The 23935-nt window shown below is 34.0% G+C and overlaps 1 protein-coding gene across 9 annotated transcripts in view; it reads right to left on the bottom strand.

Moving 5' to 3' along the window:
• Positions 1 to 1570: 1570 nt before the first annotated feature.
• Positions 1571 to 23935, bottom strand: part of SLC9B1 (solute carrier family 9 member B1) — a 59806-nt gene continuing 37441 nt past the window's right edge. For 8 of the 9 annotated variants that reach the window (XM_038582004.1, XM_038582006.1, XM_038582005.1 and 5 more), the window contains 6 exons: positions 12901 to 13076; positions 8891 to 8997; positions 7858 to 8007; positions 4189 to 4297; positions 3602 to 3738; positions 1571 to 1801 (listed from right to left, as the gene is read on the bottom strand). In XM_038582004.1, coding sequence (XP_038437932.1) covers positions 1589 to 1801; positions 3602 to 3738; positions 4189 to 4297; positions 7858 to 8007; positions 8891 to 8997; positions 12901 to 13076 — 892 coding nt within the window. In that variant the 3' untranslated portion in view covers positions 1571 to 1588. Of the gene's footprint in view, positions 1802 to 3062; positions 3222 to 3601; positions 3739 to 4188; positions 4298 to 7857; positions 8008 to 8890; positions 8998 to 12900; positions 13077 to 23935 lie in introns of those variants that run through there. The other variant, XM_038582007.1, reaches the window with a different exon arrangement.

The following is a 23935-nucleotide window of genomic DNA, read 5'->3' as shown; positions in this document are numbered from 1 at the left end:
AAATAAATAAATCTTTAAAAAAATTTACTTAAGAAAAAAATCTATAAATCACAAAAAAATGACAAATTTCCCTACTTAAAAAAACATAGTTCCTAATTCTCAAAGTGATTTATTGTACCTTTTTCTTTTATTAAGATCAACATTCTATTTTAAAGTCTCTTATAAATGTAAAGTACTATCTTGTGAATGTAAATATATTTTCATTTATTTATTAGTAGTAGTAAAAATGATATGCCCTGATGATTTAAATAATAGTTAAAACATTGGGGCAGTTAGAATTTTAAATTTTTAGACTTTTAAATTTTTAGACTTTTAGTACTAGAATTAAAATAGTTGAAAATGAGGCATAGGATCCATGCTGAGTTGTAAAAATATTGAAGAAAATGCTGCTAAAACAGTAGCTATTTTAGCTCCTCCCAGAGTTATCTAGGTGTGTGTAAACTTTTGACAGTTAAAAAAAAAAAAACCTTTTGACAGTTTTAGTGTTATATTTTGTGAAAGGTCCCAGTCCTAATAGGAATATATATATAGTTTTGGTTGCCTTACATTATAGTTGCTTCACTTTGCAAAGAATATGTGTAAATTTCACATTCTGTGCTATTTTACTATCTTATATAGAAGAGGGAAGAGAGAAACTATGTAATGTTTAGTTCCTGCGTTTGGCTTTTGCCAAAGAAGTCTGAATGATTTCTAAGAAGCCATCCACTAAGGCTATTTGAGAAGCTTTTACATGACCCTTCCAACTTTAAAATGAAGAATCCTGACATAAACTGAAGCTGCATTTTGCTTGGGATGGGTTCTTCATAAGCAAAGCAGATTTCATCAGCTAGAATTGAAAGATGATTCTGTATTACCATGGAAAAGAAAAATCTCACATGGACAAGTCTACTTATCTTTCATTTCTGCAGGCTAATTATTACTTTATTTTATACTCATTGAAAAAATCAGGGCTTATTTCTATTTGTGATTTAATTTTATATCTATGAATAAATACTACAATGTTTCATTTACAAACTATTAAACTTGTCATTTTAAGGGTACTGCAGAAGTAATGTAAGTCTAATTTTGGTTCTTTTACTCAACATATCATTTATTCAGATAGTCACTAAAAACAGAATTTGATATCCATTTTTTTGACTCACTCAAAGGTGGTGGATTTATTTCTGGCATTTTTTTTTCTTTTTCTGGTGATCTATTTAACTGAATTACTAAACTGATGGTGAGTTCTGCTCCTGTCTGGAGTCTTAGGCTATCTTAACGTTCTGTCATTGGGTTCATTCAACTTTTTATTATACCGAGTTTGTAATATGACAGCAGATTCAGCCTGATGGATTACTCTAGACTTCCCTGGAGTACTGGCAGATTTGCTTTGTTCTTAAAATACATATATACTAAAAGGGCATTCTATTTTCATTGTTCTTATTAAATTAACCTTGGAATAAAAAATCAGAGGAAAGCTCTATAATGAAATCACATATTTATTAAATCCTTGGTTCTATGTACAATCTCCACATATTTGTATGTTTTAATTTTCCTCTTGTAAGGTAATTTATTAAATGACACAGGCAGGTGATGGCAAATAAACTTTTTAATGAAGTTCTACTTTTGTCAATTCCACATTGATTTTGCTTGGATCATGGCGTGTAAGTATTTTGGGCCCCAGTATGCCAATAATTAGAGCTCCATTTGGAGCTGTGATCAAGATGGCTAAAAATGCTATTGTCATCACATCCTTCGAATATGATTCCAAGTGGGGTGCGCTGATTCTTGCTGTTTCTAGAGCCAGAGGACCTAATACAGCCTGCATTTAGGGGGTAAAAAGATGAGGCATAAAGAAAAATGTTAAATAGTTAATACATAATAAAAGTTAATGGCCCTGTTAAAACAAACACAACCTAGTAGTAGGCTATTAGAAAAGAGACAAGCCTTAAAGTGCTGAGGAATTTCACAAATTACTCATCAATTCTATGTTCTCCCTAGCAAATATGTCTGGATGAAAAGTGAAACAGTGACAAATTAGTGTGCATGCATTTTGGGGCTGATCTTGTATTTTTATCATCTCGGCTTTCCCGTTTAAATATATATATATATTTAGTGCTCACATTACTCTCAGAACCTCAGGAGTTCTAAACAAAGCAGGGTTTTGCTTATTTGTCTTTACCATAGATTATCAGGTTCTTGGCTGTAATAAGACAGCAAACACAAAATACTAAGGTTTCTTATGGTTCTCCAGGATTTTGTTGCTTTTCTTTTCTTTGTTCTTCCTACTTGGGAGGCAGTGTATGGTAAAACTGATAAAGAGATTTGGAATCTACAAAGTGGACACTGAGAGATTATTAAGTAACTTGTCTAATATTATAGGTAAGTAACATGGTATTGAAAACACCCAGGTTGGTCCCATGGACCTGCTTTTCTAACCATGACACATAGAGAATTTTGTTGCATGAGAACTCACAAACTTCTATTTTGGAATAACAATAGAAAAAATCTCTGGAAATGAAGACTTTATGTTGCCAGGTTAAAAAGTCTAACAATAAGTAGCAATACCTTTTAGTAGGAGCAGAATACCATTGAATCAGAGGGTAAAACTATAAGGTCTCCCTATTCATTCATTCATTCATCATTCATTCTGTAAGTATGCAGTGCTAACTTATTGTGTACCTCCTGTGTGCCAGGCGCTGTGTTAAGTATGAGGTGAGGAATAATGAAAGAAAGCAGACACTGTTCCTATCTTTCCCATATAGCCTGGTGGGGAGATTTGGTCATTAATTAAAATAATATAATTTAAATGCATAATTAAAAATAATATATATGCATTCATGTATGGGGGAGTGGGTGCAGATGTAGGAAAGATATATTTTTAAAATAATTAATGTGTCTCTGCTTTAAAAGCATTACATTTAGTCCTACAATATTCAGCAAAATGTAAACATTCCAGTATTCAGATATATTCTTATATTTTGGGAAAATAGAAAAAAATGTTGCATAAGTATAGGAAGCATTTGTCATTAAAAGTACACTTTTTTAACCTCAGAAGAATTGCTTTTAAAACTGAGATTTTGGGACACCTGGGTGGCTCAGCGGTTGAGTGTCTGCCTTTGGCTCAGGGCGTAATCTTGGGGTCCTGGGATCGAGTCCCACGTCGAGCTTCCTGCATGAAGCCTGCTTCTCCCTCTGCCTGTCTCTGCCTCTCTGTGTCTTTCATGAATAAATAAGTAAAACTAAAAAAATAAATAAAACTGAGATTTTAAAAGATTACATTATTTTCAATGAGTAGTTACAATCAATCAAACATTTTAAAAGTAAGGTTAATAGCCCACATTTTGTGATTAAAGTAACATTCATGGGACGCCTGGGTGGCTCAGTGGTTAAGTGTCTGCCTTCTGGCCCAGGGTGTGATTCTGGAGTCCCAGGATCGAGTCTCACATCAGGCTCCCTGCATGGAGTCTGCTTCTCCCTCTGCCTGTGTCTCTACCTCTCTCTCTCTCTGTCTCTCTCATAATAAATAAATAAAATCTTAAAAAAATAAAGTAGCATTCATTTGGAATTTTAAAAACTCATCAATATTAAAAATTATTAAAATGACTTAAAATATTCTTACCTGGACTGTAGCTTTAGGCATCCATGATAATGCAATAAATATTTTCTCCTTGAAACTAAAGCCAGCAAAACACATCAATACAAATGTAAAAGAAATTCGAATCAATAATGCCAAACTCATGGTAGCAACACAAATGCCTACAACAGATAAAAATAAACATAAACAAAATATTTGGGAAGAGGTGGTTCTTTATGCCTAGAAAAAGTACAAGAGATTATCTGATAGTAAAGGTACCATGAAAGATAGTATAGATTATATTTATTTAATTAGGAGCTAATAGACTTTGAACTTTTGCTATAAATGGAAGTATTCAAAAGGTGCTAATGGTCTGTAATACTTTCTGTCAGAAAAGAATTCCAATCTGCATTTCCTCGGATGCCTCAGGGAAAATAGTCAAGGCTGTCTTTGGTAACAGAGCACACAGGGTAACAGGAGAGCAAGTGTATGTTAGTAACTCTATCAACAGGAGTTTCTGAAGAAGGTTCTTGTAGCATTCAAAGACATATTGTAAACAAAGTAAAAATTATTCATAATTTTCTTAAATATTTTCAAATCTTGTATTTTGTTGTGTCTCTAATTATTCTTACCAATAGCATTTGATTTAAGAGATGCAACAGATACTTCTGATCCAACCAAACCAAAAAGAAGGGGTTGAAAAACATGCCATGTAGTTTTAATAATTCTTTGGACTCTAACCTGTAGAAAAGAATAATATATTTTCAGTTATTGTGTTTAGTGGTTGTAACACATAAAAATAAATTGCATTTTAGAAATGAAAATCTCTCTTAACATTTAATGAACTTAAGATATTTTATTTGTAGAAGAAATGGTAAAACTTAAAGATTGAGTAGGTTAATTCTTTTACTCAAACATGTAAGTAGAATTTGGTTTTAAAAAATCTGGAAAGCTTATAGCAGAATTATTTACAGTAGCCAAGACATGGAAGCAGCCCAAATGTCCATTGATTGATGAATGGATAAAGAACATGTGGTATGTAAATACCTATACATGCACACAGTGGAATATTATTCAATCATAAAAAAAGAATGAAATCTTGTCATTTGCAACAATATAGATGGGGCTAGAGAGTATACTGCTAAGTGAAATAAATCAGAGAAAGACAAATACTATATGGTTTCACTCATATGTGGAATTTAAGAGACAAAACAAAGAGGAAAAAAATATATATAGAGAGAGAGAAACCAAGAAGCAGTTTCTTAATTATAGAGAACAAACTGGTGGCTACCAGAGCGGAGGGAAGTGGGGGGATGAGTGAAATAGGTGAAGGGGATTAAGGAGTGCTCATGTTGTGATGAGCACTGGATAACGTATGACGTGTTAAAACACTATATGGTACACCTGAAACTAATACAATAACTGCATGTTAATCAACTGAAATTAAAACAAAAACTTTAAAAAAGAAGCGAATAGAAATAAATGCTCCTTGAAACCAGAAAAAAAATCTACAAAGCTATTCAATAAAAATATTATTTTGTAATTTTGTCTTGGAACAAATAAGATCTTTGGAGTTCCAGACATGTTCTAGTGGCTCAGTAACAATTCTAGCTTTTGTTTATAAGGTAACTGAACAGAGACAGAACTAGAACTACATCATGTCAGATGAGCACATACTCAAAATTATGCAACCATTTCAGCTCTCAAAAAGTTGAGAGGATCTCCCTTAACAATTATCTTGGAACCCAATCCCATGAAAGTGGTGAATTGATATGTCCTAAGCTACCAGGCAAAAACTGTCAGTAATCTGTCAGGCCTGCTTCCAAAGGACCCATGTTGAAACTTCAAAAAAAACTTATTTTTTCCTCAAAACCAAACCCAAAACACAAAAACATACATAGATTCTTTTTTTTTTTTAAGATTATTTATTCATTCATAGAGACACAGAGAGAGAGAGAGAGGCAGAGGGAGAAGCAGGCTCCATGCAGAGAGCCTGACGTGGGACTCAATCCAGGGTCTCCAGTAGAGACCCAGGTCCCTAGGCTGCAGGTCCCTAGGCTGCAGGCGGCGCTAAACCGCTGCGCCACCAGGGCTGCCCCATACATAGATTCTGAATTTGATTGCCTGCCTGGCTTTCCTTTCTGAGAGTGAACCTCTCCCAGTGCTACTTCCCCAATTATGTGGTTACAACAAAGTCCCCTATTGATATAACAGTACTCTAGCTCTTCTCCAGGAATTTGGATAAAGAAATTTTAGTTTCAGTATGCGCTTATTTATCTTTTTTTTAAAAGAAGATAAAACTGTAATATCTTTGGGTATAAACTATGTTTGTAACTATCTCCCTTAAGACTGAGTTTTCTGATTTATAAAAGTGAAGTTTAAAAGAGGAAAAAAAAAACCCAATATTACCCTTTCTTCTTGGTGGGACATTATCCCATTTCTTAAAAAAGATTTTGTTTATTTATTTATGAGAGACACAGAGAGAAGCAGAGACACAGGGAGAGGGAGAAGCAGGCTCCCTGTGGGGAACCCGAGGTGGGAGTCCGGGGACTATGCCCTGAGTCAAAGGCAGATGCTAAAACCGCCGAGCCACCCAGGTGTCTCTCTTATTTGTCTTTAATACAGATTTTATTTATTCATTTGAGAGAGAGAGAGAGAAAGCATGAGAAGGCGGGTAGGGAGGCGGTACCGAGGGAGAGGGAGAAACAGACTCCCCGCTGAGCAGGGAGCCTGACATGGGGCTCCATTCCAGGATCCCAAGATCATGACCTGAGCCGAAGGCAGACGCTTAACCAACGGAGCCACCCAGGTGCCCCTGTTACTTTTAATTTTTAAAATATACTCTTTAGGGCACCTGGGTGGCTCCGGTGGTTGAGGGTCTGCCTTCGGCTCAGGTCGTGATCCCGGGGTCCTGGGACTGAGTTCCACATTGGGATCCCATGGGAGCCTGCTTCTCCCTCTGCCCATGTCTCTGCCTCTCTCGCTGTGTCCCTCATGAATAAATAAATAAAGTCTTTCAAAAAAAATCACTGAATAGTTAATGGGTTAGTCAATAAATAATTTAGTAAAAAATGACTAACCAGTTTATATGCATATATGTATGTGTATACATATTTATGAACACACACACATATCCTTATCTCACAACATTTACAAAAATAAATTCCAGATGAATTAAAGCACTAAATGCAAAAATAAAACAAAAAAACTACCAAAGTATTAGATGATACTATAGAAGACATTATGTTTACAATCTTACAATCTGGGGTGAAGATATAGATAGATATAGAGGATATATATAAACGAGATATAGAACCAAAAAAAAAAAAAAAGGTCAGTTTTGACTATAGGTAATTTGACTTCAATACAAAAGACAGTATAAACAAAGTTGAAAATAAGCAAAAATTATGTGCAATATATATAGAACAAAAAAGTAGTAACACTAAGGTATAGAGAAATAAATTAGGAACAAAAGGCAAATCAATCAACTAAAATAATGGGCTAAGAAGATGACTAGGTAGTTAAAACAGTATATGAAGAGAAGTTTACTACACTACTAATCAGAAATGTAAACAAAGAACACCAATGTTGTATCATTTTTTACCCATCAGATTGTTTAAAATCTTTGAAGGGATAATTTGGCAGTACTAATCAAAAATAGAAACATTCCATTTTTAAAGTCAGCAATTACATTTCTAGGAATCTATTTTTACAAAAGCACTTGTACATATGCAAAAAGACACAGGAACAGGATTGTTCATGGTAGCATTATAATAACAAAAATGGAAAGGAACTAAATGTCTACAAACGGAGAACTGATTAAATGAGATGATTGATTCTAGGAAAGGGGATCTGATATTTGGGAGTGGTAGGGGAAAAGGAGTCTTTTACATTTCATTCTGTATGTGGGCTTTCTGTATTTTTCTAATTTGTTATGAGCATTTGTCATGTATTAACTGCATAACTAAAATTTTAATGAATAAAATAATTAAATCAATAAGTATAACTAAAATTTTAATGAATAAAATAATTAAATCAATAAGTTATACAATCATATTGCACAAAACTTGGGAAAAAGAAAGCAGCCTGATGTGATAACTCAACTTCTAATTGCATTTTAGTGTATTCCCAGGTCCTTTTCCCAAATATTTTTACTTCTTTGATTGATTTATACACATCCTTGAAGACACAAATTTCTGGAACATCTTCCAACTGAAACAAAGAGATTTCCTAAATGTTTATTATAGATATTTTAAAAATACAGTTATTTTATCTTAAAATGATGTATTAAAGATATTTACCTTTTCTGTGGACCAATTTAACCCTGCAACAAAGCTCAACACTAGTGTGCATAATCCTCCAGCTGCATGTAAACCAATACGATGGCCGCCCAAGACAGCAGAAACACTCAAACTCGAAATAAGAAATGCTCTCTTCAGTGGACGTTTTGTCTAGAATTAGGTAGATATTTAGAAATTACTTTACATTTAACATTTAATATAATGTTTACATCTACCATTTATTATTAACCCTTTGGTATCATGTCTCTATATGTCATATTAAAGTGTCTAAAATTTTTACTTTCTTCCTTTCCAAATATTTTAGCAGACTTGGTATCAAGTGAAAAATATGTGCAATTATTAAGTTTTAACTTTTGCCACATCTCTGATATTAATGTCAGTGAAATGGCTACAGTACTTTAGCTATAAGTAAAGAAGAAAGGACAGAGACCCACATAAACTGTAGTTTGGATATATAACATATCCAAAGAATTCTTTAAAAACAAAGTTTTGAATATCTCTTTAGCTGAGACAGCTGTTACAGGGAAGTTAAGGTGGAAGTTAACAGAAATACAAGAGTAATGGCATATACTTTAGGGAAGTAATGGGTAGAGTTTAATAGTGTTGCCTTAGTCAAAGGGAGTGGGAGTGAATTTAAGTCAGAAAATATGCAGAGATAAATGGCAATCTATTTCCCCAAAAATGTTCAAGGGAAAATTTGAGGGAAAAAAGATTAGGGAAAATTGTCAGGGGTCAATAGGAAATTTAATGAATGAATAAAGGGCTGGGGTGGAATAGAGAAGGTACTCTGGGTTATGTACACTTCTCTGATATTCTTATTTCCCAAATCAAGATGCAGAGACTTCAGTCAAAGCCATTGACCTGAATCAATTACAACTGTGCTCCATTTTAAACAGAGAGTAGCACTGGGAGCTATTTTGGGGAAAGAGAATTAAATATTACATGTAATATTCATGGATCTTCTAAAAGTTCAAATTTTTGAAAGAAATGTCTACAACTATACTTACAAAAAATAGATTAACTTTTTATTTACCTGATCTTCACTTGGAAAATATTGAAGAAAAATTCCCAAAATAGCTCCTGCCAGAACACCAATAAATATGTCCCGAAAAGAGACAAGGACATTTTTAAGTATACCACCTGTAAGTGCACACAATAAGGGAAACATTTCAAAGAATAATATTTTCACATACGTAACAAAACAGAAGACCAAATCTACGTAGTTCATAAAGAAAGGTACATATCTTCTAGAGCAAATATATAAAAGTGGACCTTTAATATTTATATAGTTGAAAACATCATGGTCTATTTGATAAACTTAGTATGTACTTTCAAATGATTTAATAAATACACACAATTCAGAAATGTTCATTGAAAATATAGGCCAGAAAACAAGAAAGTAATAAGCTGTGCGTCCTCCCTTATAAACACAACCTAAAAGACCAGGGGAAGTGGAAGAATGGACAGAGATGGACAAAGGAGCACCTCTAGCACCTAGCACATGTCTGGGAATGTTTCTTTTCTGATATACTATTATAACAAAGGAACAAATGGCAAAGATAAAAAAGAAAAATTTAACAACAGAAAAAAGGATTTATTCCAGTGTCAATCTTAGGAATATTCCAGTCAGCAATCAATTGAGTTTCCAACATATTTTATGTACCCATGTCTGTAGTTAGAGTAATAAATTAAAAGCCAAAAAGATTCTAAGTCACAAAAAAGTTGTTATGCTATGGGTATTTAGCCCAATGTAGGTGTGTAAATATATATATTTTAGAAATATTTTTTCATGCAAATATAATAGAAATGTGGGGTGACAAAAGCAAGGTGGTAGAATGGGAAGCCACAGAACCTTGATCCCCCAAGAAGGCATTAACAACAATATACAGTCCAAAACTTGATGGAATTCCACAAACAAATTAAGAAGTTGTAGCAAGAGAAAAGTGGCTTATCATGTACAAGGAAACTCCTATAAGATTATCTGAGGAGGGAACCCTGGGTGGCGCAGCGGTTTAGCCCCTGCCTTTGGCCCAGGGCGCAATCCTGGAGACCCGGGATCGAATCCCACGTCGGGCTCCTGGTGCATGGAGCCTGCTTCTCCCTCTGCCTGTGTCTCTGCCTCTCTCTCTCTCTCTGTGTGACTATCATAAATAAACAAAAATTATAAAAAAAAAAAAGATTATCTGAGGATCTCAGAGCAGAAACCCTACAGACCAGAAAGGTGTAGGATGGTATATTTAAAGTGTTGAAACAGAATTCAATTCTGTTACAGAATTTAAGATAAAGACATAAAAATGACTGTAAGACAGCATTAGTAGATAGATAACATAAAAAGATATAATTTGTGACATGGATAACAAAGTGAAGAGGGTGAGATGTAAAGGATTAGAATTTTTATATGTGATTGAAATTAAAGTATCACTCTAAGGTTTTATAACTACAGGGATGGAAAAAGATATTCCATGCAAATGATAACCAAAAGACAGCAGGGTGGTCATACTTATATCACACAAATTAAAATTTAAGTCAAATACAAATAAGTCACAAGAGATAAAGAAGGGCATTATATAATGATAAAAAGGCCAATTAACCTAGAAGATAGGGTTAGGTCTCCATATCTACCATATTCTAAAATATAGATGTATTGAAGATCTACTGTAAAAATAAAACTTTAAAAGGCCCTTTTAAAAAAACATTTTATTTATTTAAGAGAGAGAGATAGTGAGAGAGAATACCAGCAGTGGGGGGTTGGGGAGAGGGAGAAGCAGGCTCCCTGATGAGCAGGGAGCTGACTAGGAGCTGATCCCAGGAGTCTAGGATCATGACCTGAACGGAAGGCAGACACTTAACCGACTGAGCCACCCAGGTGCCCCAAATCCTTAACATTTTAAATGACAGTTTACATAGTCATGAGTCAAGAGGGTTTTCTAAGCATGTTTCTGCTTTTGGTTTTTTACTCTTTCTGTCCTCAAATTAGGTTTGATCTCTGGTAGCATGTTCCACAGTACCCTATACTATATACTATTCATCACAGTTTGTAATTATTTGTTTAACACAAACTCCTTGAGAACATGAGCCACATGGTCTTCTCTGCTGCGTAAACAGTATAGAATAGCATTTAAAAGTGTGGTCTGGGGTCAGATTGCCAGACTGCATCTTGGCTTCCCTAACTTTTGGATTCTCTGACTTTGAGCAAGTTACTTAACCTCTGTTCCTTGGTTTCTTATTCTGTAAAATTAGTACTGTTGTGTGACTATTAAATGAGTGGAAATAGCTATGGAACTTGGAGCAAGTACCAAGAAATTACTCAGTAAAATTATCCTCAGTATTTGGCACAGTTGTTGGCACAATGGAAGAGGAGCACAAAAAATATTTTTTGAAAGAATTACTGATATTAGTTATGAAGGAAAAAATTGTCAGATTGACAATAAAAAATTAGAAAATTCTGAATTACAAAAAAAGATAAAATCAAAAGTAAAATTATAAATATGGAAAATTATAGGATATAAAACAAAAGGTTATCATTCTCAATTTTATGCAGAATCTTAACAAATCAAAAAGAAACAAAGATGAATACACCTATAAGATAAAAGCAAAAGACTTCAAGAAAAGTAATTTATAAAACATTTCAGGATGCCAGTGGTCAACAAACATGAACATTTTAAAATATCACTAGTATTCAAAGTACAAAGTACTTCATTTAAAGAGAACTTACCTTTCGCCTATCAAATTAACAAAGATATAAAAGACTAGTAATACCAAGTTTTGAAGAAGGTGAAGAGGGAGAGGCACACTTTTACACCCTGGTAGGACATGATATTGTAGTACGATATATAGTATAGATATATACTATATTTCAAAATTATTAAGGTTAGGCACAACTATTTGGCTATAAGACATTCAACCAAGCATTATTTTATTTTATTTTTTATTTTTTTAAAGATTTTATTTATTTATTCATGAAAGACATACAGAGAGAGGCAGAGACACAGGCAGGCTTCATGCAGGGAGCCCGATGTGGGACTCGATCCTGGGACCCCAGGATCAGGCCCTGGGCTGAAGGCAGGCGCTAAACCGCTGAGCTACCCAGGGATCCCCCAAGCATTATTTTAATAGTGAACATTGGAGTCAACTTCAATTTTCAACAGGTTACATCAATAAGTATGATGCAGCCAACAGAAAACTATACAATTAAAATATCATGGAAATATATTTACTGGAAAGAATCAGGTTACAAGAAAGTAAGGCCAATTCTTATAAATTTCGAAGACTATTGGGAGGGAAGTCAGAGAGAGGGGGAGAGAGAGAGAGAGAAGGAGAAGTCTAGATTCATATCAAGAGTCAGTTATTATTCCTGTGGCTGTTACAGAGTTTATTTTTATCTTTTCCTTTTTTTCCTTATTTATGTCTTACGTTTTTAAGAGAAACTATACAAATTATTGCTCAACTTAAGAAATATTTTGGTGCTTCAATAATACAGAAGACTGAATTTCAAACATTGCAGATAATTAAAGCATTACAAAACAAGGAAACATTTACTTTCACAATTTCTGGAGACTGACATTCAAGATCAAATATTTTGGGATTCAGAATTGCTGCAGATCTTGTCCCACCACTACCAAAAAGATACATAGCTGTTCATGCTCTATATATTTAGGTTCTCTTAATAACAAAACAAATATTTATAATGATGGCCAAAAAGGCACATTTTAGAAACATATATTAAATACCAGTATTAATAATATTTCTGCTTAAAATTTTCTATTGAAAACTGTGATAAAATTTCAAAGCAACATGAACAGAAAAATGATAATATGGGATATCAGATTCATTACAATATTTGGTTATTAAAATAAAATCTTTTGTTAAATAGTGGTTTCTTAATCCATTGAAACTTCTTCCCTGCCTTAGAATGAGTTTCTATGAAGAATGAAAATATGTTACATGCAAAAATAAATAAATGTTAATAAAGAAGCAAAGCCAGAAACCTTGGTTAATGACCAGAAAAAGCTATGAATGAGATGGCAGTTGTATTTTGTTTACCTGAGGAGAAGACTATGCTCAAGAATGTATTGAATCCAGTGATTGCTATGATGTCATCCATACTGCTAGCAGCTATTAGTAAGGTTGGGATGCCTTTCTTAATGCCATATCCATTTTCTTGCAAAAGAAGCATGGAAGGGACAACCACAGCAGGAGAGACAGCACCTAGTACAAAACTAATAGAAAGACTTTGAAAACCAATTTTTTTTTAAAATTTATTTATGATAGTCATACAGAGAGAGAGGGAGAGAGAGGCAGAGACATAGGCAGAGGGAGAAGCAGGCTCCATGCACCGGGAGCCTGACGTGGGATTCGATCCCGGGTCTCCAGAATCGCACCCTGGGCCAAAGGCAGGCGCCAAACCGCTGCGCCACCCAGGGATCCCTGAAAACCAATTTTAAAACATCCTTTTAACAAAGCAGTGTTTTACATTAAACTGTACAACAAATACATTAACCTTTACAGATTTACAATAACTTCAAAGTAAAAATGCTGAGTTAATGTCATTTAATGGTGGTAAAAATTTTTACATGTTTTTTACTACTGGTTGAAAGTTATAGAGATTTCATTGAAGATGCTGGTTTGGGAACAAACTGTCTCTACCTTCATCCCTAAATCTTTGAGATGAAGATATAAAAATAATACAAAAACTCATAACCTAACTAGAAAAAAAAAAAAAAAAAGGAGAATCTCCAGTGCGTAAGAAACCAAGTATATCCAAGGAAGATAAGACACAGTTTAAGATTGAAAAAAATCATAGGACAAGTGTATGTAAGGAAATATTGCTACAAAAGGTATTTCTAAAAATGCTCCAAGCTCAGAAATAGATGCCAGGAGCAGGAGGGATCTCTGAGGAAATCCAATGGATGATTATTTGGAGTAAGAATGGCCAGACAAATGTACTCTCCATCCCATTTCTAACTTTTGAACAAGTCAGTAAGGAACAGAGATGTCTGCCCCAAAGAAGGAACAATGAGCAAAGGCAAATGAGAAAATTCCTGGGGTGAATGCAATGTCTTTCGTTGGTATATCCCATTCAGTACCTTACCTCATCTCTTCCACATTCACTTTATAAAGACTGAAGTATATACTTTGTGCAGAGATGTTTTTGGTGCTCCACCAGAACCTGTTTACCAGTGCACACATCCCCCAGATGCTGCTGCTGGCTGCTAACCCCTACACCTGGAGCTTTCTAGCAGTCTTACTCTGCTGAGAAGAGCTTACTTGGGGATGCTAAGGAGGTTTTCCTCCCACTCCTCCTTCTTCTAGACAGCTCCTGTCAATTACTGACTGAAGTAGAGGGTCTTATAGTTTAGTACTTTGCCTCTGGCTATACAATCTGATACAGTTTACTCTCAAAACTTCCCCATGGACTCAAGAAGAGCCTAGAATTCTCTGAAAATATTTATTTGCCTAGCTTGATCGTTTCTAAACTTTACAGCACTTTGGAATCACCTGGTATATTATTTATCGGTAGCTGCTTAACAAATTATTTCCAAATTTAGTAGCTTAAAACAACACTTATCACACAATTTCTGTGGGCCAGGAATCTGGGTGTGGCTTTGTTGTATGCCTCTGAATCCAGGTCTCTCATGAGGTAGGTAGAAGATGATCTGCTTTAGTTACATGGCTGCTGCAGGCTTTCAATATTTTGTCATGGGTGCTTGTCAATCAACCGGGCTGTACTCATAATATGGCAGCTGGCCTCCCCCAAGAGAAGCAATCAAAGAAAATGCAAGAGAGAACATACAAGATAGAAGGCATGGTCTTCTCATGACCTAATTTTAGAATTGACATTTTACCATTTCCACCATATTTTGTTTGTTAGAAGCAAGTCAGTAAGTCCAGCCCATATTCAAGAAGAGGATGTTATACAAAGTTGTAAATATCAGAAAGTAGGGATCAGTGGGAGTGATCTGAGATACTGAGTACAATGTACTTGGGGATCTTTCAAAATACTGATGCCTGGCTCCCATTCCAAGACATACTGATTTGATATAAGATGGTCTTTGACCTGGTACTAGCATTTTAAACAATTTTTTAAAATTGTGGCAAGGAAATTGACATAATATAAAATTTGTCCTCAACCATTTTTAAATGTGCAGTTTAGTAGTGTTAACTGTATTCACATTGCTGTATAACAGATCTCTAGAACTTTTTTGTCTTAACAAAACTAAAACTCTATATAACCATCAAACAAGTCCTCTTTCTCCCTCACCCCAGCCCCTGGCAACCATCATTATACTTTCTATTACTATGATTTTGACTACTTTAGATATATCAGTGGAATCATACAGTATTGTCCTGGCTTACTTATCCCAGCATAATGTCCTGAAGGTTCACCTATGTTATAGAATGGGACAGAATTTCTTTCTTTTTTAAAAGGTGAATAATATTCCATTCTATGTAAACACCACATTTTCTTCATTCATTCATCTGTCAGTGTGGGCTGCTTCTACTTCCTGGCTATTGTAAATAATGTTCCAATAAACATCGATGTGCAAATATTTCTGAGATCCCTTGTTTTCAATAGGCCTCAGGTATCCAAAGTGTGCCACTCTTTTTTTCTGCCAGCATTCTGAGTCAGGTGAGACAGAAACAAGTCCCTCAGCTCAAAAAGTCAAAATGAAGAACATATGCTTTAGCTTTTTTCTCTCCTTCCTGATGGAGAAGCCAGGAGTTGGGAGCTTTCTCCCAATTGCCCCTTGCTGTGCAGGGAGGGGATGAGGTATGGTAGGTAAGTGCAATGAGGTGTTCTAACTGCTCCCATGTGTCTTTGGCCTTGCACTTGGAAGGGAGTTCTCACAAAGGTAATCTGGTTCTTATGTTTTTAAGTCAGTGTTGTGTGAGGAGAGCCTGGGGCTTTGTATTCTTCCATCTTGCTGACATTATTCTTCTGATTATTGGGAATTTTGAAAGCTCCTCAGGTGATTTTAATGTATAGCAAAGTTTGGGAACCATTGATTTTCCCCGTAGCTTCCTTCACTCAGAGGTTTCTACTGAGACCTCCCTCAATACATTACTTGCATAAGAATCTTAGTCTCAGCCTGAGCCTCTGAGATACCTTGTTTGGTAATATGGTTGGACTATTCCCTTCAAGAAGACAAAACAAACAAACGAACGAACAAACAAAACCCAATAGATAAACTAATCACAAATTAATGTTAAGAGTAAAATACAAAAATGGGCCCCCATTAAAGGATCACAAAATATTTAGAGAAATCTGTCACTTTGAGGCACCATGCTCATTAAGTGGAAAAAATTTATACCTGAGAAAAGAGATATACTAGGAAGACATAAATTTATTTAACAATAAATTCTCCAAATTAAAATAATTAGTGATATAAACATAGCTAAAAAGTGACTTAATAAGTTAGAGGACTGTGCAGAGAAAATTTTCCAGCATGTACTGCAAAAAGGTAAGCACAAAAAAAGTGTAAAGAAAACTTAATAGGTATAGAGGAGTTACAAAAGGGCATAATAGAAGAGAACTCCAGAGAGGAAAAAGACATACTCAAGACCTGGAAAAAAAAAATAGATACACAACCCTTTGATTGACACATCACACCAAATATTGAGTAGAACAAATTTTTAAAAGATTCACCTCATGATACTAAGGAATTGTTAATTTAGTAAGAAAAATGCCATTACCTTTTAGAAATGCATACTGTAGGATACAGGGATGAAATACCATTATTTGTGTAATTTACTTTAGGATTCATTAGGGACTATCAAGTTTAAATTAAGGATATTTGGGAGTTTGTTAGTATTCTCTCTACTCCTGTACAAGTTTGAAAGTTTTCACTAAGTGAAGAGACCTATCTGAGACTGCTCTTTTCAAACTTTAATATGAAAACAAGATACATGAGAATCTCATTAAAATGCAGATTCTATTTCAAAAGATCTGGGCCCAAGATTCTGCATTTCTAACAAGCTTTTAGGTGATACTAATGTTGCTGTCCAAAGAACATACTTTGTATAGCAAGAAATTAATTGGAATAATTCAGAATACTGAGCTTCCAAAGAGAGAGAGAGAAAACAAGATTGGGATAGCTTACCTAGAAAAGGAATTAAAAATTAGTTTGATAAGAGACTCCTCATGGGCAAAACTAATGCAAAGAGATAACACCAATACCCTTGAAGTATTGAGCGAAAATACTTTTGAATCTAAAATTCAATTCTGAGTCACACAGAAGTCATGTTCAGACATTCAAGTATGCAGTTTATTATCCACTGATCAGTTTTAAGAGAACTGGGAGATCAACTCATTAGGAAGGATATAAAGAAAAGAGTTTAAAAAAATAAAAGGGCATAGGTAGCATAATGCAGACATTAAGAATAAAGGCTCTAGGCACAGCCAAAGTTTTGGATCTATCTATCTAGTCATCTGATGTTAGGAAAACCATGTAGCATCTCCTTGTCTCCATTTGTATGCAAAAAATGAGAATAATAATAGTATCTACTTCACAGAACTTTGTGAGGATTAAATAAATTATCAAGTACTTCACAAAGTGCCTGACACATGGTAACACCATATAAATGTTTGCTATTACTACTATTACTATAATTATTATGATTATCATAAGAAATAATGATGAATAGTGAAATTCATTGCTAAATCTATAGTTCATTGTGAAGAAAACTTAAAAATAATCTTAGACTAAAATTCTAGATTATATTAACTGGTGGGGAAATGTATGAGGCAGTGAAGGAATGTAAAAACAAGCCATTAAGTATGGTTTTTCAAAAATTTTGGGTAATTACAAGGAGAATGTGTTTGTAATTTCTAAGTATTAAAGGAATAAACAAAAGTGGAACAAAGAAAATGCTGTTAATCCAACAGAAGATTAAAAAAGTGAAAAAAGAATGAAATTCACATGAATGTATAATATTTTAAAAAGTGAAATAAAAGCAAGGTTAAGTAAAAATTGACCTACAAAGAATTGGTTGGATGGACCTGTTAAGAAAGAGCCTCTTTGACTGAATTTTTAAAATTTAGCTCTGAGTTGTTAGTAAGATATATATCTAATACAAAATGGTACAGAGAAGTTGAAAATTACAAGTAGGATGAATAAATTGGATCTATTTCATAAATGAAAGTTTTGGCTTACATTAGAAAGTTAATCAACATAATTCACTATAATAAAATAAAGGAGAAAATTTATATTATCATCTCAATAGGAGCAAACAATTATTTGATAAAATTCTACACCCAGGTATAATAAAAACTTAACAAACTAAGAAGGGATATAAATTTCCTTAATCTAATTAAGGGAAGCTACAAAACACTTATGACAGATATAGAATCAAAACAAAGATGTTTACTATCACTACTCTAATCAACATTATTATATTTAAGGGCCTAATCAGTGCCATAAGAAAGAAAAATAGGAAAGAAAGAAAGAAGAAAGAAAGAAAGAAAGAAAGAAAGAAAGAAAGAAAGAAAGAAAGAAAGAAAGAAGAAAGAAAGAGGTATGGCTGTCATTATCCACAGATGACATAGCTATACGTGTAGAAAAACCAAAGCAACTACAGATAAATTTTAATTAATGAGCACAAGGTTTCTGGAGACAAAAATAATATAAAAAATAAACAATATTTCTAAATACCAGCAACAAGTAATAAAAACATAAAAAATGCAGACATACTATTTATAATTGCCTCAAAACTATTAAATGCCTAGAAATAAATGTAATTAAATATACACAGAAATTCTATGTAGGAAATAAAAATCCCTTGAGAAAAATTAGAGAATACCTAAATAAATGGAGGGGCAAGTCATGAGTATGAACTGAATAACTCAATACAATAAATGTATCAATCATCTCCCAATTGATAGATTCAACATAATTTCAATGAAAATTTTTGGTAAAAATTGACAAAATGGTTCCCACTTTATATGGAAATACAGAGGGTTATTAATAGTGAAGACCATCTGGAGATCATAAAAGTTTTGTTATGCAAGATATCAATATTTATTACAAAGTTGTAGTAATTAACACAGAAGATAGACAAATAGACAATGATTAAGAATAGAGTCCAGAAACAGACGCATACTTATATGGACAGATTATTTATGACAAAGGATACACTATAGAGCAATAGGACTGGTAAAAGCAGTCACTTATATCAATAGTGCAGAGTCAATTGGATATTCCTAAATTGAGGGCAGAGAAGCAGGGAGACAGAAAAAAACTTGGCCCTCTTTCACGTCAAAAATCAATTTATGGTAGATTATGGATTTAAATGTGAAGGTAAAACAGTAAAATTACCAGAAAATAATATAGAGAGTATCTTTATTATTTTGGATAGGGAATGGCTTTTTTTTTTTTTAAGATTTTTAATTTATTTATTAGAGAGAGAGAGAAAAACTGGCAGAGGGAGAAGCAGGCTCCATGCAGGTAGCCTGACGTGGGTCTCCATCCCACGTCTCCAGGATAACGCCCTGGGCGGAAGGTGGCGCTAAACCGCTGAGCCACCCGGGCTGCCCAGGGAATGGCTTCTTAAACAGAAAGTACTAACAATGAAGAAAAAGAATGACAGATTGGCCTACATTAAAATGAATAATTTCTACCATTAAGGGAGTAGAAAGGGTAGTTGCTAAATGGAAAAAGATATTTGTAACATATTTAACAGAGGACTAGAATATGTTAAGAACTCCTATCAACAAATCAGAAAAAGCAACAACAACCAAAAACCCATTAGAAATATGGGAAAGAAACTTAACAGGCACTCTTCAGCTTTATTAGAAATCAGAGAAATAGAAATAATCCCAGTGAGCTATCACAACATACCCATGTGAATAGTTCAAGTTAAAAAGACTGATAGGAAAAAAAAAAAAAAGACTGATAGGGCAGTCCCAGTGGCTCAGTGGTTTAGCACCGCCTTCAGCCTAGGGCGGGATCCTGGAGTCCCAGAATGGAGTCCCAGGATGGAGTTCCATGTCGGGCTCCCTGCATGGAGCCTTCTTCTCCCTCTGCCTGTGTCTCTGCCTCTCTCTATGTCTTTCATGAATAAATAAATAAAATCTTAAAAAAAATAAAAAAAATAAAAAGACTGATAATTCCAAGAAGTGGCAGGGATTAGAATAACAGGAACTCTTATATACTACTGGTGCAAATGTAAATTAGGAATTCTGAAAAATAATTTGATGTAATCCAAATTTTTAAACATATAGTTACTGTGTGAACCAACAGTTCAATTCCTAATTATGTATCTATAGAAAACTATGTACCAAGAGTTATTTACAAAAATGTTTGTAAGAACATTAATAATAGCAACCCCTAGCTGGGAACAATGTAAATTCCCACTGACAATAGAATGCACAAATAAACTAGAAGTTGCGGTATGTGTGTGTGTGTGTGGGGTGTGTGTGTGTGTGTGTGTGTGTGTATGCAATGGAATATTATTCAGCCATGAGAAAGAAAGAAAGAAATGCTGCCATTTACAACAACATGGACCTTGAGGGCATTATGCTAAGTGAAGTCAGTCAGACACAGAAAGACAAATATTGTATGATATCATTTATGTGTGGAATCTAAAAATACTGAACTCATAGAAATAGAATAGTGGTTATGAGGGTCTGAAGGGTAGAAGAAATGGGGAAATGTTGGTCAATAGACTATAAACTTCCAATTATAAGATGAGTAAACTTTGGAGATCTAATGTACAGCATGGTGATAATGGTACTGTATTATATACTTGAAAGTTGCTAAGGGAGATGGTCTTAAATGTTCTCACTACACACACAAACAAAAGGTAATTATGTGACAAGATGGAAGTGTTAACTAATGGTATGTTGGTAATCATTTGGAATATATAAGTGTATAAAATCAACATGTTGTATATCTAACTTACAAAATGTTTTATGTGAATTACATATTAATAAAGTTGGAAAGAAATGTATGATGGCTTATGACAAAAAATGCAACATCTGAATTAAAAAGAAAATCACTGGATAGGATTGAGAGAATGTTGAACACTAGAAGCAAAGATCAATGAACTTGAAGATATAACAAACACACACACACACACAATGGAATATTGTTCGGCCATAAAAAAGAATGAAATCTTGCCATTTGCAACAATATAAATAGAACTAGAGAATATATGTATATATACACACACGCACACTCTTTCCATAATTTTGCAATTGTTGATAATGCTGCTATAAACATTAGGGTGCATGTATTCCTTTGAATCAGTATTTTTTTATCCTTTGGGCAAATACCCAGTAGAGCAACTACTGGATTGTTGAGTAGTTCTACTTCTAACCTTTTGAGAAACCTCCATACTGTTTTCCGGAGTGGTTCCACCAGTTTGCATTCCTATCCAGAGCGTAAGAGGATTCCTCTTTTCTGTATCCTCACCAATAGCTGTTGTTTCCTGTGTTGTTAATCTTAGCCATTGTGACATGTGTGAGGTGTTATTTAATTGTAGTTTTGATTTGTATTTCCTTGATGATGAGTGATGTTGAGCATCTTTTCATGTGTCTGTTAGCCATCTGTATGTCTTCTTTGGAAAAATGTCTAATCATGTCTTCTGCCCGTTTTTAAACTGGATTATTTGTTTTTTGGGGTATTGAGTTTTATAAGTTCTTTATATATTTTGGATACCAATCCTTTATCAGATATGTCATTTGTAAATATCTTTTCCCATTCCAAAGGTTGCCTTTTAATTTTGTTGATTGTTTCCTTTGCTGTGCAGAAGCTTTTGATCTTGATGCAGTCCCAATAGTTTATTTTTGCTTTTGTTTCCCTTGCCTAAAACAACAACTTTATACCACTATGCATCCACTAAAAAATGATAAAATTAAGTAGACAGACAGTACCAAGTATTGGAGAGGGTGTGGATGGCCTAGAATTTTATACATTGTTAGTGGGAATGTACTATAATACTTTGGAAAACTGGCACTTTTTACTTATTTTTATTTATTCTTTTAAAGATTTTATTTTTAAGTAATCTCTACATGGGGCTGGAACTCACAACACATAGATCAAAAGTTACATGCTCTACTAACTGAGCCAGTCAGGTGCCCCATTTTTTTTTAAAGATTTTATTTATTTATTACTGAGAGAGAGAGAGAGAGAGTCAGAGACACAGGCAGAGGGATAAGCAGGCTCCATGCTGGGAGCCCAACGTGGGACTTGATCCTGGGACTCCAGGATCGCGCCCTGGGCCAAAGACAGGCGCTAAACTGCTGCCCCACCCAGGGATCCCTTAAATAAAATTAAACATCTTACCATGTGATTCTGCAAATCTATTCTTAGGTTTTTCCCTAAGAAATGAAAACATATGTCTACACAAAGACTTGAATGCAAAAGTTCATACAACTTTATTTATAATGGCTGAACTGGAAACAATCTAAACATCCATCAAGAAGTGGTTAGTGGTATATTCATACAATGAAATACTACTCTGCAATAAAATGGAATGGATAATATGGATGCATCTCAAAAACAACTCACTGACCAAATGAAGCCAGAAAGGAAACAGTACATGTTACATAACTACATTTACTTAAAACTCTAAAAAAAGTCCACACTTATATTACTCAGCCATTAGAAATGACAAATACCCACCATTTGCTTCAACGTGGATAGAAGTGGAGGGTATTATGCTGAGTGAAGTAAGTCAATCAGAGAAGGACAAACAGTGTATGTTCTCATTCATTTGGGGAATATAAATAATAGTGAAAGGGAATATAAGGGAAGGGAGAAGAAATGTGTGGGAAATATCAGAAAGGGAGAGAGAACATAAAGACTCCTAATTCTGGGAAACGAACTAGGGGTGGTGGGAGGGGAGGAGGGCGGGGGGTGGGGTGAATAGGTGACGGGCACTGAGGGGGACACTTGACGGGATGAGCACTGGGTGTTATTCTGTATGTTGGTAAACTGAACACCAAGAAAAAATTAATTTATTAAAAAAAATAAAACTCTAAAAAATTGAGTCCATTGTGACAGAAAGTAGATTGTGAATTGCCTATGGCTCATGTGGAATTAACTGGGGGGAGTAAAGAAAATTTTTGGAGGGTTAATGAAAATATTTGGCATCTCAGTTGTGCTGGTGGTTACATGTGTATATAAATTTCTCAAAACTCACTGAAATGTTCACTAAAATAGGTGCTCATTCTATTGTATGTGAACTATACCTCAATAAAACTTTATTAGTAGATTTCTCAAATATCTGCAAAAACTAAGTAGAAAACGTTATGAAAAAATCTATCATCAATAAAAAGCACGAAATACCTAAGAAAAAAACTATGAAGATAGCCTAGATCTTTCTTAAAATTGGAAACATTGTAGAACTTAAGATAACACCTAAATAATTAGAGAGAGGTCTCAATTTTATAAAGGTATAATCTCTCCTCCAAATTAATTCATTAATTTGTTGCTATGCCAATTAAAATATTCTCATGATTTTTCATTGAACTAGACTAGCTGATTATAAGACTCATTTGGGAGAATAAGGGTTTAGAATGAAAAATGAAGTCAATGTAAAAAAATGCTGTTTTTGTAAAGGCAAAATAATTAAAACTGTAGAATAGTGACATTGAAATAGACAAAATAGATTGGAAGAAAGCAGAACACAAATTATAAAAACAAATATATGGTATTTCTCAGATTATAAAATCAATATTTCAAATCAATAGAGAAAAGAAAGAAGTTTTCCATAAATGGTGTTGGGACAACTACCTATTCATGTGAAAAACAATGGAGCTAGATCCTCACATGTAATAAACTAGCTATTTTAAAGGAATTTTAAAAAAATGAACTTAAAAGTAATGAGAATAAAATATAGAAGAATATATTTGTGACCTTAGGGTAAAAAGGACCTTTTGAATGACACATAGAAAGTTATTAAACAGAAACACAAATATTGATAAGTTTGATTACATCAAAAAACCCTTTGGTATATCAAAAACAGTTACACTGCCTCCCCATGGCCTCATTTTTCTTTTTGATTTTCAAGGTCAAGGAATATTATGTATTTGTTCTTTTATCTGTTGGAAATAATAAAATGCCCTTTTTAAATA

This window comes from Canis lupus, chromosome 32 (genome assembly GCF_011100685.1).
Source record: "Canis lupus familiaris isolate Mischka breed German Shepherd chromosome 32, alternate assembly UU_Cfam_GSD_1.0, whole genome shotgun sequence".
NCBI classification, from domain to species: Eukaryota; Metazoa; Chordata; class Mammalia; order Carnivora; family Canidae; genus Canis; species Canis lupus.
Note: the sequence above shows the minus strand (reverse complement) of the source record. Positions and strands in the feature narration are given on the sequence as shown.